This window comes from Acartia tonsa, chromosome 9 (assembly GCF_053477335.1).
Source record: "Acartia tonsa isolate MP-2025a chromosome 9, ASM5347733v1, whole genome shotgun sequence".
Taxonomy (NCBI): domain Eukaryota; kingdom Metazoa; phylum Arthropoda; class Copepoda; order Calanoida; family Acartiidae; genus Acartia; species Acartia tonsa.
Genome location: NC_137268.1, coordinates 33,385,124 through 33,399,517, shown reverse-complemented (window position 1 = coordinate 33,399,517; position 14,394 = coordinate 33,385,124). Strand labels below are relative to the sequence as shown.

The following is a 14,394-nucleotide window of genomic DNA, read 5'->3' as shown; positions in this document are numbered from 1 at the left end:
AAATAAAGTAAATTAGGTTATGTAACTGGAGTTAGTTCTTGAAACAGAGTTAAGTGCCGCCAAAAAAATGACGTCATACAATACAAGTGACCAATGAGAGGCCAGTATAAATTTTACCATTGGTCAATTACAATTTATACTGGCCTATCATTGGTACTTTGTATTGTATGACGTCATTTTTTTGGAGGCACTTTTAGAAATAGAAAAAAACAAGGATGACAACATCGATCAAAGCGAAGCTCTGTAGCGATAAGACAAACGAACATTAACACGTGTTAAGTGTCAGAACTCAATAAGGGAAATTACTATAAATATAACGAAACAAAATGTGCGTTAATTTGCGGTAAAACTGGTCAAATACAGGATAATGTTTTAGAACATACTTACAATTTAGGACTTTAACATAGAGAAACTTCGAATAAAACATTGTACTTTGTTGACCTAGGAATCATTATTTATATTTATATCGTATTTGTAAATTTAGGTTTACAAGTTTCTGGCAATAATGTCTTTACTGTTACCCGAATCATTTTGCCAAGTTTGAAATCAATAGGTTAATTCTTACATGCATAAATCAACGATAATAGCTATTCGTTACGCACGTACTTTTACTACCGATCATGTGGACAATATTTATAAAGTTGATCTTTTTTGTACTTTGATAGAAATTTTTCGTATTCGAAAATATTTAATTGCATAATTTATGTAACCTTGACTTTAAAATAATATTTAATGATCTATTTAATAAAAAAATATTCATAAAATCTCAATAAAATAAAAAGCAATTCTGTTATTCTTCTTAATATTAGGTAAGATTTTTAAAGTATAGCTACGATACTCGTATAAATACACGTTTTAAATCCTTTAAAAACCTATATAAATATCTAGTTAAGGAACTTTAAATCATCCAATTTCTTTAATGCAGATTTCTTCAATTTAGGTTTTTATACAGTATGGTTAATATTACAAATTAGCAAATTTCAAGTTTTTAATTAGTTTCTGATTGTCTGATAGCTAGGAATCTAAAGGGATAAGAAAATTAAAGTGCAACCCCAATCATGATACACAAAATTTCCCCTTCTGTAGAATAATATTAGTGGTTGGAACGGTCAGACACTCAACTAAATAAACATACAAATCAAAATTCAATAAAATTCCCTAAGATTGTTAAGACAACGAAAAAGGAAAACATTACTATAAACTTTAGGGTCTATTGTAATAAACAACCCAATGTCCACTCACTCGGTCATTACCTTTTTTGAGAAAGTAAGACTTACATGTATACTTTATTTTGTTCTTTCTGTATATGCAGTTAGTTACTTTGTCACTAATGGATGTTATCCTTTTTTATTTCACATAATTTATAAGAAATCTATTGAGCTAAAAACTTATGCAATATTTTGACTACATCGTGCAAACACAAATTTGGTTCAAGTTTAAAATTGATGAATGTAAAAAGGCGTCCAGAAATCTGTAGATAAAAAGTTCGCCAAAAATGTTGCTGCTCTAGCCAAGTTACTCATTTTTGCAACTAGCTGTAGAGCCAGGGATATAGGGATGGTTTAATGCAAGATTAATCGACCTTATTCCATTATTTTGTGTATAAAATATACCTATTTTACTTCGAGGAACTTTATCGTTCAAATTTTTGTATGGTTCCCTTGTTTGATAAAATTTTTTGACTATTTTGAAGTCGAAATTAAACTTTGCTCTCTACTGGGATAATGATTTTTGGTATATTTATTCCTGGGACAACAAAGTATAATGTTATAAGCGAAGCAACTCTATAATCAAGTCCTAAAATGTAAGTATATCCATAAACATTATCCTGTATCAAGCAGTTTTTCAACAATTTTTAAAAAAAAATTTGCTTCGACTCTTATACATAAATTTTCTGATTTTCTGTTCTAACACTATACAAGTGTTAATGTCCGTTTCTCCTACCGTTTCAGAGCTTCGCTTTTATGGATGTTGTCATCCTTGTTTTGATGAAAATTTCTTTACATCGCTGGCACCCCATATTGTTTTATTTAATAATTTTTACTTACTTTTGTAACTGTAAAGTTGTTGGAGTTGATATAATTTCTGGCTCTTTAGGTTTTCTTCCGATTGATATATCTAAAAATAAACCATTATAAATAAATATGTCAACGTCAAATGTCAAATAATATCTATAATGAGTCAAATAATACAAATTATCACAATATCAAAAACGACCAACGTAAGTACTAGTAATAGTTAGTTTTCGCTGAGTATTACACTTTTCCGCGATTTTAATTGTACTATTATGAAATTAAAACCAGTTTATTTATCTTCGAGATGCCGATTTTTATATTCGTAGAAAACTGGATATAATACGATACCATACATGACTTTTCAGTATAGCTAAGAACCGGTTCTAATCCAGCAGATATTAATCGGTTTTGAAGCCATATTAAAAAAATACATTTATAAATATAAAAAAATATAAAAATAAGTCTTTAAATCAAATATTATCCGTCTATCGTTAATAGCAGCTATTTTCATTTCATCTTTTATAGAGGAACCCAAAATTGAAAGACCAGCAGCTAAAGTAAATTGTAAATTGGAAACGCATAGCGCTACGAACTGATCAAATGGACAGTCAGACAAATTATATTCAGAATATAATGGCTTTCATATAAAAAAGTATAAACCTTTCCATAAATAACGCTACAGCTCAGGACAATAAAAAAATGACGTCACACAATACAAATGACAAATGATAGGACAGTTTACATTTTAAAATTAGTCATTAGTCAATTAGAATGTATACTGGCCTATCATTAATCATTTGTATTGTATGGCGTCATTTTTCATATTCACTATAAGCTGCTTCATACATAACAAAGCAGATTAACAACAGAAAACAATTTGTAAAATAATATGAAAAGTCTGACGGATAGAGTTAACTATACTGTGAGTGCTTTGCAGATTTTAAAAGTAACTGGAGAAAGTGTCTCAAAAAATCAGCCATGTGACGTCATGAAAATAAGGGATTATGCATATCTTTTTTAGAAATTTTCTTTTCCACTTCTCCTCTCATCTACCTCTTTTTTATGACGTCACATGGCTGATTTTTGAGACACTTTGTCTAGTTACACTTAAAAAGCTTCACACAAAAATGAGCTATTTTGATAATTTTTTAAGTATGAATTTGCTGTATTGACAGAATAGCCCCATTTATGTAAAACACAGAGATTATCCCCCTAGAGTATTTCAAACATTTTAAATTCAAATTCATATTTTGACAGATTTTCATTTTATTAAAAGTGAATGTTTTCTATAATTAGAGTCGGTCCGTCTGTCCCTCTACAAATTCTAGCTTTATGCATATGTGAATTGTCCTGCCGATTTCAAACTTAGCATGATAATTCCTATAACAGTTCAGACACTCTACAAGAGTTATTGTTCGTTTGTTCATCCTTTTGATTGTAGAGTTCCGACGATTGGATGTTGTCATCCTTTTTTTTTAAATAATACCTAAATGTATTATTGAAATTATAAGGTAAAATATTTAGAATAATCCGATCAATCAGAAACTTTTATCTATTGTATTTAAAGAAGTATGATTATGTTAAACAGTTTGGACCAACAAGTATAAATGTAAAAAATGATGATAATAAAAGAAGGCTTTAATCCAAAAAAAGAAAAAAACAAATACTACAGCCTTAAAAACAGTATTCAAATTTTAACTTTAAACAATGAAAATGTATATAAAATCTGTGACAGATTTTTACGTGGAAAGGGAATCATACTATGAAAAATAAATTTCTAAAATTATGTTTCATGAAAAAATATTACTATACTTTCGTCTTTAAATTGTAAACTGAACGGAACGCCAAAAAAGTTTAAAAACCAAGAAACTAAAAAATTTAAAAATAAAGGTAAAAGTACTTGGTTAACCATTTTGAAGATAAATCAATGTTGTAATTGAAATGCTAGTTTGCTTATAACTTTTCTACCATTAAAAAATGTTGTTTTTTTTATATAAGATATGTTTTACTATTTACATTGAAAAACGGTTAAAGCATGATTTAAAATCATAGGGGAGGAGAGGGGGGGTGCAGTAAAATACTTTAATCTAAAAATAAATAGCTTAAAACAATCACAAGACAAAAATTTTTCCCCTAAAGTTTTCAATATAAATGTCTATGACACGCTGTATTTTAAACTGGTGCCGATATTAATAATTCATTGTCCACCATTTTACATCTTTTATTATCCACCAGGATGGAAGGGATTGTACAATGGCGGATAAATTAACAACCCCCAAATTTTAAAAAAGTTAAACTTTAAGTTTAAAATATCAAAATTAGATGATTAGCGAAGTCTTCAAGCCATATTAAACAACGAATATTTGGTAATATTTAAATGACATGGTGCTATTTATAATGCATATAAAAAAGGGGATAAATAGAAAAACTTTTAGCCGAAGTATCCCGAATGACTTCATATTAAGAAATTCGGGATATGACGTCATATTAGAATAGTTCATTATTCTAATATTATGTCGTTCGGGATACTTAAGTCAACTTTTTTTTAATTTATCCCCTTTTTACTGGCACTGTTAAGAGCTTTAATCAGATCATTTATGGTTGTTATATTTCTAAATGTTTAGACAACAAAGAATTAAATCAAATGCAATGGTTTTCGATATGTAATTTTCTCTCATGTCATCAGTTCTGACGACAAAGTAATGAATGAAAGCTGCCATGACTGACTACTTTATGGTATGTTAGATTCGGGAGAAGATTAATTTATCTGTCATTGTCCTTCCCCTCCTCCCTGACAATCTACACACTACTTTTATATGTCTCTGTACATCATTTACACGAGGTGTCCAAAAAATAATGAAATGAACTATAGGGTACTAGTGGCTTTATCTTAGTCTTAGCGGTATATGCTTATCTCTAGCAAGATCTTACGAGACAAACGGACAGACTACAGAGGACTACATAAGGTTTTAAAAACTGTAAAAAATTATAACGAAAGAGAAAAAAACATTTAATTATACTAGTTTAATAAACACTTTTTTTCAAAAATACTTAAAGATTGATTGATTAACTAACAATTTTCAAATATTTCCATTAACAATTTTACTCTTTAGAATAGGGTTTTTTTTTGTTTTTCATCTATGGGTAAATAAATTTATCGGTTATCATCTTAACCTTCAAGATGCCTGTAAATATAGCTGTTATATAATCATCAGAAGGCCAGTGATATGAAATAGCAATTATGGGACTTTTTGATCTGGAATAAAAAAAATTCTTGCTTTTTTGTCCACCCTTAACATGCGAGTGTAGACATTTAAATATTTTAGAAAAGTCATGTTTCAAGTAAAACATGAAACTTGACAAATTTTAATGCTACAGATTTATTTTAAATTGAAATTATGTCTTTCTAAAGGTTAAGAAGTAATGAGAGATACGACAATTGCAGATATATATTTTACTATACATTAGTTCGAAATTTTGCCTTTAATACCATGAAAAATTAATAGAAAAGTAATTATTTGTCCATTTTTATTTATTTTTGTAATTTAAGTTTGATTACTTTTAACTAAGAAAAATATTTGAATTAAACTGAAAATCTAAATAAAACATTAATTGCCAAATCTTATTTTAACCTAGGACGTCCAAGCTTTTTAAGAAGGTGGGGGGGGGGGGGGGGGGGGTAGATAATTGTTGTTTTAAATTATTTCTAATAAGTTAAAACCTTAAAAAAAATGGTTTTCCATTTTTAACTTATTGGAAATTGAATCTCAGAAAGTATATTGATAAATTTCCTAAAAAAGTGAATTGGACCACAATGACAATAAAATTTACTTTCCATTTGTACAAATACACTGTATTACGTACTTATACTCGATCTAAAGGGATAACACAATGGCCGACAAAATAATGTATATCCCCAATGATGATTTACAAAACTACCCCTTTCATAGATTAAACTCAACTTAATGAACCAACCAATCAAAAGTCCAACAGTTGTTAAGATAACAAAAAAGGAAACGATATTATAAAAAAATTGGAGACTAGTGTAATAAACAGCCCAATGTTCCGTCCCTCTCTGCGAACTTACACACACTAGTTATACTTATGAGAATGACAAAGTAAGTTTTAGAGCAGTTATTAACCCTTACAGATCGGGTGGTGGTGGGGGGGGGGGGTTCTCCAAGATCCACCCCCCTCTAGTTTTTTCAATCTCATTTTTTTTGTAGGTAAGATGGAGAGCTGTAACTTTATGACTTTTTAGTTTAGTAATTATACGTCGGCAAGAGTTGATTTTATTAGGATATCTGGTCTGTGTCGGTCGTGGTTTGTGTATAAGGTAGAAAGTATAAGACTGTTTAACCGCTCCCTGACCGACTTTATGACCGATTTTTGTCCGGCTTTTACTACAGACATATATCTTAAATATCTTATTACAGCTAGAGACCTATATCTTTTTTTGGTAAATCCTTGAGCAATAATAAACAGATAAAAATATTAATTTGCGCCGCCTACCGCCGTTTTTCCGCCGTAACCGCCGAAAATGGCGGTTTCTGATATTTGCCGTTTTTCGGGGATGATCAGAAAAGAAATTTTTTTGTTATGAAAAATAAAAGTTCGTCCTAAAATTTGGTCATCCTAGCTGCAAAATTGGCCGCTCTACAGCTGTTTTAAAATTTAGTTGCTGGCCGCTAAAAAGCGGCTAAGGAGCGGTCTGACCGCTATGACTAGAAAAAGTATTTTTCTCTAAAAATACACATAAACCACCAGAAAAAAATTTTACGATTTTATCTGTACCAGGAGATAGAGGGGGGGGCACCAAGAGCCCCCCCCCCCCCCCCCCCCCCCGATCTAATAAGGTAGGAATTGGGGCCCGATCTGTAAGGGTTAAGTAGTTTTAAACAGAAAGAAGATAAAAAAGAGAGGTGGCAAATAAATGTAGGGGGACAAAGTGACTCAAAAATCAGCCATGTGACGTCATAAAAATGAGGGAGATGAGAAGATAAGTGGGAAAGAAAATCCCTTCAAAGAGATGAATAAAACATAATTTTATGACGTCACATGGCTGATTTTGAGTCACTTTGTCCCTCTACAAATAAATGGAAAAAAATGATATAATAATTTAAATGCTTTTGTAACATGACCAACAGACTAACGGACTTAATTAGTAGTATATTACATGAAGAAACTTCACCGAAAAAAAAAACTCAGCAGTCTATCTTAAAAAGGAGCTGAGAATATCACAAAAACGTTTTAGATGATAGACAGACGAACATTTGAAATCATATAGTAGCTTGCTACTCTATAAATACTGAATTATAAAAGGGGGTTGGGGGTCAATATAAATAAAAAAGGATTCTACCCAAGAAATGTTTTAAGTAAAAGGAGAGAGTTTAAAATGCATATTGGAAAAACACATATGTGTTCCTTTAGAGAATACATCAAGGATGCTTAAACACAAAGAAGCAAAATTGAAAATTTTATTCTATTTTAAAAATAACAATGACTTTAATGTGCAGCAATAACAGCTATCTCGTATTGTAATTACGTATAATAAGTAAAGCGAATATTTATATATAAAAAATATTTAAAAACATTATCGATCTGTAAAACATTTAAAATACAAAAAATGTTACATTTTTTTCTCATTATAACAAAACAAAAAAGAATCAACTGTAATCCAATTTATTTATGTTTAAACGGCGGAAAATAACAAAAATGAAAACAAATATGATAAAAAGTGATAGTTTGGTGTAAAAATCTCTAGTTTTTTCTCAAATAAAAAAACAAAATGAAATTGAATCATTTACGAAGAACTGAAAGAGAATTGGAAAAAAATAAGCAATTGCAAACAATCAGTAGTTGAGGAATGAAAATCCTTATGATTTCATTTTCTTTTAATTTTAAGTAACATATCTGTTTGCTCATTTTCTTAAGACCATTAATACATGAAATAATAAGTATCAAACGCTTTGTTGAATTCAAACTGTATGTAATTATCGTTAGATGTCAACAAGAACAATTTAAATTAAGTCTTAGAGAAGCGAAGTAGAAACAAACCAACATAATTTTTAAAAAGTTATTTTATATACGCCCATCTAGGCTTCTAGGAGCAGTTGAATTGGGGGGAGGGGGAAAACCTACCCCATCTTTAATTTCAAAGAGATAAATTTAAAAAGGGGGATGGGTGAAGGTGGTATTCCTCCTAAAACCTTTCCGAGTAATCTGAGATGCAATATAGAAAAGGAGAACCATATCGGCTCAGTGGTTAGCGAGATTCTTCGTTACAAACAGACAGAAAGACACACACACAGACACATATCATGCTACTTTTATATAATGACTAACCATTTCACAAGTAGATTGTTATGTTAACAAAAAAATGTCTTAGGACACCTCAAGATGTCCAACTAAGAGCCATTTTAGAGATATTTATGTACAACTGAATGCAAAAACTAACCTGGAATCGATAGCAAGAAGCAAATGGTAAAAAGAGGTAGATTTGGTCCCATTTTTGAACACCTAAAAATATCAAATATATTTATAGATAGGATTAGATAAATCATTATTATATATATGAACAGCGACGACGCCCCTAGATGCCCTTACGGGCACTAAAGGAGAGGGGAATTGAATTCGGTAGCCAAATTTTTTTCATTTAAATTTTTAAAAAGAGTAAAATTTTTGATTCAAGTTTTAAAAATTTAATATTTTTTTTTTTTGGGGGGGGGAGGGGCTAATTTTTCTAGGGGTGATTTCTTTCGGGAGAGTACCACGAAAATAGTTATAAACTTTCCCAGGACCAATAAGGAGCTATCCTGTAAAGGAGAATCATATCAGCAGTTAGCGAGATCCTTCGGTACAAACTGACAGTAGACATCCTGTTACTTTATATAAGACACACAAACATCCTGACTATTGTAAATACGATTGATTAGTAGAATTTGAATATTGTGTTTTAAACATTAAAAAATAATAATCAGAAAATTTTTAAAGAAATGTAAAAGCTAATTAACATATTTTATTAAACTTTTAACATCGTTAACGAGCTCGTTTCCTTTTCTTCCTATAGAAAATTTAACAGAGTGGAAGGGAGGGTTCTAGCAAATATAGCGTAATCATCAGTCCCCAATGTTTTGTAATAACGTTTTCTTATTTGTTGGCTTATCAACTTTGGTGACTTTTACTGATTTTTGAATGTTTGGTTGGTTAAGTTGAGTGTTCATACGTTTATACCACTAATTTTAATCGACAGAAGGGGTAATTTAGTGTGTCATTACTGGAGATGTACATCAATTTATCGGTCATTGTCTTATCCCTTTAGATCTCTATGAGGAACACTTTGAAAGCAACAGAGAAAACTAAAAACTAAAATAAAAATGTTAGATAGATGTACTAAAAAGACTAATTAATATAAAATAAAATCATTTTTATTCTTTGATCTACAAAACTCTAATGTTATTTTAGGTTAGGTAAATGTTAATGAGTGCCCCGCAGGGTTAGAAAATTGGCCCCGCAATGAAAAAGCTACTATGAAAATAAGACAAAGTCCGCTATTTCGTTTTCTTTCCATGATCTTAGAATCTGAAGCATTCTGCGTCTCCTTAATACCTTGATTACGAGTTCTTTATCATAAACTCCCCTCTCTTTATTAAAATCTCTGGGGGTCTATTGAATTTGAAAACAAAGATATCTTTTCACAAGTTCACTCTTAATTATCTTCTCACTATCTCTCTATCTCACTATCTCACTATCTATCTATCTATCTATCTATCTATCTATCTATCTATCTATCTATCTATCTATCTATCTATCTATTTACCTATCTATCTATCTATCTATCTATCTATCTATCTATCTATCTATCTATCTATCTATCTATCTATCTATCTATCTATCTATCTATCTATCTATCTATCTATCTATATATCTATCTATCTATCTATCTATCTATCTATCTATCTATCTATCTATCTATCTATCTATCTATCTATCTATCTATCTATCTATCTATCTATCTATCTATCTATCTATCTATCTATCTATCTATCTATCTATCTATCTATCTATCTATCTATCTATCTATCTATCTATCTATCTATCTATCTATCTAGCTATCTAGCTATCAACTTTCTAACCAACTTTTTATCTTTCTATCTTCATGAGGGTTAAGGACAATCATGCAGCTTCTGTATTATTTTGGTCTTTAAGTACGTCACTTTCAGCAGTCTCCCTCAAAGTATCTAGTCAATCACAGAACGTCAAACATTTTGAAATAATATGAGAAATGGGAATACGTTTTTACGTGTGTTAGTATTTTAACTTAGTTAGGTTAGGTTATATTTAGGGAAACCCCTTAGGGTAAGGGTTAATGAACTACCGGTCCCACAAGAAAATATCGAAACATCTTATATTAATTTATTTTAAAAATAATTGGGTTGGGGGGGGGGGGGACTGTGCTGGCACTTTGATTGAAAGCACCTTTTCACCAGGAAAACCTTCCAAATAAAATGTTTTTTTTTTATATTCTATATTATTTTTTTAGCTTCCTTTTATAAATTGCTAAGCTTCTTATGACTACATTGCCTTTGAATGCTTAACTACTTATGGTTTATATCGACTAACAAATATAACAAGTCTTAACTAACGTATTATTGATAGGCTAATATAAACAGCTATATCTAACTTGAAACGCTTTTGTAAATATAACCTAATGACTACAGTCGTATATTTGATAGATTAACATTAATAATCAACAGATCATCCTATCTTCCTATCATTCTATTTATCAAACTCCTTGGTGCTTTCCCCCAAAAACCATCCTTCCTTATTTTAAAATTTGTCAAAACAACCTATTCTTTATTCCTTACCCCTGCGGAGCTACCCTGTGTTCTGTACCTAACCTAGTGTAAAACACTAATGAGATTTTTTTATAAGATTATTTTATTAATCATTTAGAGGGGGATTTTTCAGAACGCCAGGATTTTTGAGAGAAACTGCCAACTATTGAATATTAAACTCTTCTCCCAAACTCGAGTTAATTAGGATAGGAAAAATTCTAAAAGATTTCTCTCTCTCAAGTATATATATCCTTCAAAATCATATTTTCTACCTTTTAAATTTGACCCATTTTTAAAAGCAAACATTTTCTAGACTTGGATTAGTTCCATAAATACGTCCATCCGTAGCGTACACCGTGCGGATGTCAACAATTTATAAAGCTTACCAAAACCATTATTGCTAGAAAGTCAACTTTATATATGATTGCTGGGAAGATTATCCAAAAAGCTTTGAGCGAAGCTTCTCTATATTACTGAATGAATATAAAGATGATAATCAGGGTTTTCCAAATAAAGAGGATGGGAAGTTGAAAGAATTGTTAGGATAAGTTTGAACTCGTTTCAAAACTTTCTTTTCTCTTTGCCATGATGATTAAGCTTAATCTCAATGATCTGTGTTTCGGAGGCTGCCATTGTTACAACCAGCATAAGTGCAAATGTATGTTTTTATGTCAAAATGTATGAACATCTCATAAAACTACGGTTATAATATTTGTAGTATCTGTCACAAATACATATATTGTTTTCCAATAGTAAAAGCAGTAAATAGTACCTAATAAAAAATGACGTAAAACAATTGACCAATGGACCAATGGTAAAATGTCTACTTGCTTATCATTAGTCATTTGTATTGTATAACGTTATTTTTTTTATAGGCACTATAGCTACTTCTCTAATTTGTTATTGTAAGAATGTACCCAGGCGAGTCTAAATTTCTATCATGCCAATAATCTATGTATGTATCTACATAACCAAATTTTGATTAAAATTTTCTTAATACCCAATTAATGCCACACTTCTGTTTGGTTCTAAATTCATTCCTAATATTAGCAGACAACCAAATCGTTAGATTTAAAAAAAAATTTTACAAAAGTCTTATTCAATGAATTTAAAAAGTGTGTGATGGCATTGGCAGTGGAAATTTTATATTTGATAATTAAACAGCTGACTCTTTTACCATCAAGAAAGGATCTTTATTTTGCTGCTTGTTGTTTACGCTAATATCGATTACTGAAAATCACTCTATTGTTAAATAAGCATAATTATATTTTTTAAATGAATCTAATTACCTGTTATATAACTTTATTTCTGTTTATTTCATGCTGTTTTGACTTTTCATCATTAAACATCTTTTTAATAGTAACATAATTTCTGAAACTTTATTTCTTGTTTGTTAGTTAAATCTGTCTTAGGGACAGAATAATAGTTGATGATAAAATTTTTCCCAATTATTATTTATGTAGTTATGCTTTTAACAGATGCTGAATATTAGATGCAGAATAATTGGTAGGTCATTAGATCTATAGTTTAGATGTATATACAGACAGCTACCTCCCTTCCTTTTTGAATGACCTCTTTCGTCTGCTTCTAAATTATTTTCGGCTACTTGACTGTGTTCATATAAGCGACACCATTGGTTGATTTTCAATGACCCAACAGTAGGGTTGCACAAGGTGGTTGCGATGGGGAGGTTCCTTCTATTGTTTTACTCTAATGGTAGGTCAATTCAATTGAATTCTCCCACTTAATTATTGAAGGTGAAGATAATAAAGTAATTTTGTCCTTTAAAATCTGCATATTATAAGTTTTCCATTATGAAGAACCTTATAGGGCTGAGGATGGTTTAAACTTTTATACTGTTACGTCTATTAAATTCTTGGGATGGGTTTAGGCCATATTACTGCTCCTCCATTCCATTTTCAATTTACAGCGTCTAGATAAAGAAAAGACAAAAAGTTGGAAGCCAATTAAACCTAGAAATAATGTTTTTTCATTCTTCATTGGTTTTAATTTGTTTAGAATTTGTTTGTTAATCTTTAACGGTAGCCGAGAAAACCAAAGCTGTGCTGTACGGATGGACAGACAATATGAGATAAAGAGTATCTAGAGCTCGCACTTACAAAGAATTTGTTAATAAAAATTTTCAATAACTTTAATGAATAGCTGATTATTCAAAAATTCCAATTGTGAGATATTTGCTAAAAAGATTTTAAATTAGAAAATAACTTTAGTTATTAATTTCAAATTTCTATAGATTCATTATTGTCAATATAATAAAAAGAGATTTAAATAGATTTTTTAGGCAGAATTTTGATAAATTAAAAATTCATTAATTTTTTAATAATAAAATATTATAAAAGTGTTTTCTCTCCGAATGAAAAAGCATAAAAGAAATATAAATATAACAATAAAATTTAATTAAAATTTTCTAAAATTAACGGGGATGGTGGGGACATCGGACATCAAATTATACTGTTTCCAAAAAACAGCGTCTTATACGTTGGCGAAGACGAAGAAAGTTTCTCAATGACGTCATGACGTGGAGAGAGGAGGAGTGGGAAAGAAAACCCCTAAAAATAAATGGATAATCCTTCGTTTTTATGACGTAACAGGGTGATTTTTTTAGGGATTTTCTTCGTCTTCTACGTTGGCTTAACACCTTGGTTTATTTTATCTTTATTGGTTGGCTAAAACTAGCTGCAAGTTTTCAACCTATAATTTTTTACTAGTGAAAAAGGTAATTTGGCCAAGGGCCAGGTCTAAAAAATGGTATTGTTTACCTTAATACTCGTGGAAAATTGTCTGTAATACGATATATAATTTTCAGTCTTGCTTAAAACTGGTTCTAATCTAGTGGATATTAATTGTTTACGAAGCCATACAGTAATATATGCACCGTTCTTTTCAAGGATAAAAAAACAATTTCAGGGAACAATGAAAAGATGTAATTGTAGAGTATCTGCGCTGTCAAAAAAAACAATTTTATTATTTCTATATTTAGTTGATTTCTGATTGATTAATAAACACTAAAAAGTGACACAGACAACCAAAAGAAAAATAAATAATAAGAAATTACAATATCAAAACAAAATAAGAAATAGATAATAAATATTTAGACAATTAGGTTCTTTAGTAGCGCTGCAATAACAAGAGCAAATAAAACCCAGTAAAGTCAGCAAAGGCTATACTTAAATAAACGACTATCTAAATAAAAAAAGTAAATTGGCAGAGATCTAAAGGTATAGAACAATTGCCGATAAATTGATGTACATATCCAATGATACTACAAAAAATTACCCCTTCTGTAGAGTGAAATTATTAAACACTTAACTTCAAACAACCAATCAAAATACACTAAGGTCCCCAAAGTTGTTAAGCCAACGAATAAGAAAACTTTATAACAAAACTTTGGAGAATAAACAACTTATTGTCCACTCTCTCTAGTAAAATGGTATTTTTTGGATAAGTAAATTTTTTTTAGTATTGGTAGTAATTTTCAGGAAAGATTCGTTTTGGCCCTCTAACTTGCTTAAGAACCTTTT

At 30.1% G+C, this 14,394-nt stretch overlaps 1 protein-coding gene across 1 annotated transcript in view; it reads right to left on the bottom strand.

Annotated features, from left to right (window-relative positions):
* The window catches only part of LOC145328824 (protein amalgam-like), a 46,195-nt gene extending 33,956 nt beyond the window's left edge, over positions 1-12,239 (bottom strand). Inside the window, exons 1-3 of the mRNA XM_080172728.1 lie at positions 12,142-12,239; positions 8,473-8,534; positions 2,049-2,118 (exon numbers count right to left, since the gene is read on the bottom strand). Of these exons, the coding sequence (XP_080028854.1) occupies positions 2,049-2,118; positions 8,473-8,524 (122 nt within the window). The 5' untranslated portion in view covers positions 8,525-8,534; positions 12,142-12,239. The remainder of the gene's footprint in view (positions 1-2,048; positions 2,119-8,472; positions 8,535-12,141) is intronic.
* Between the last annotated feature and the right edge of the window lie 2,155 nt (positions 12,240-14,394).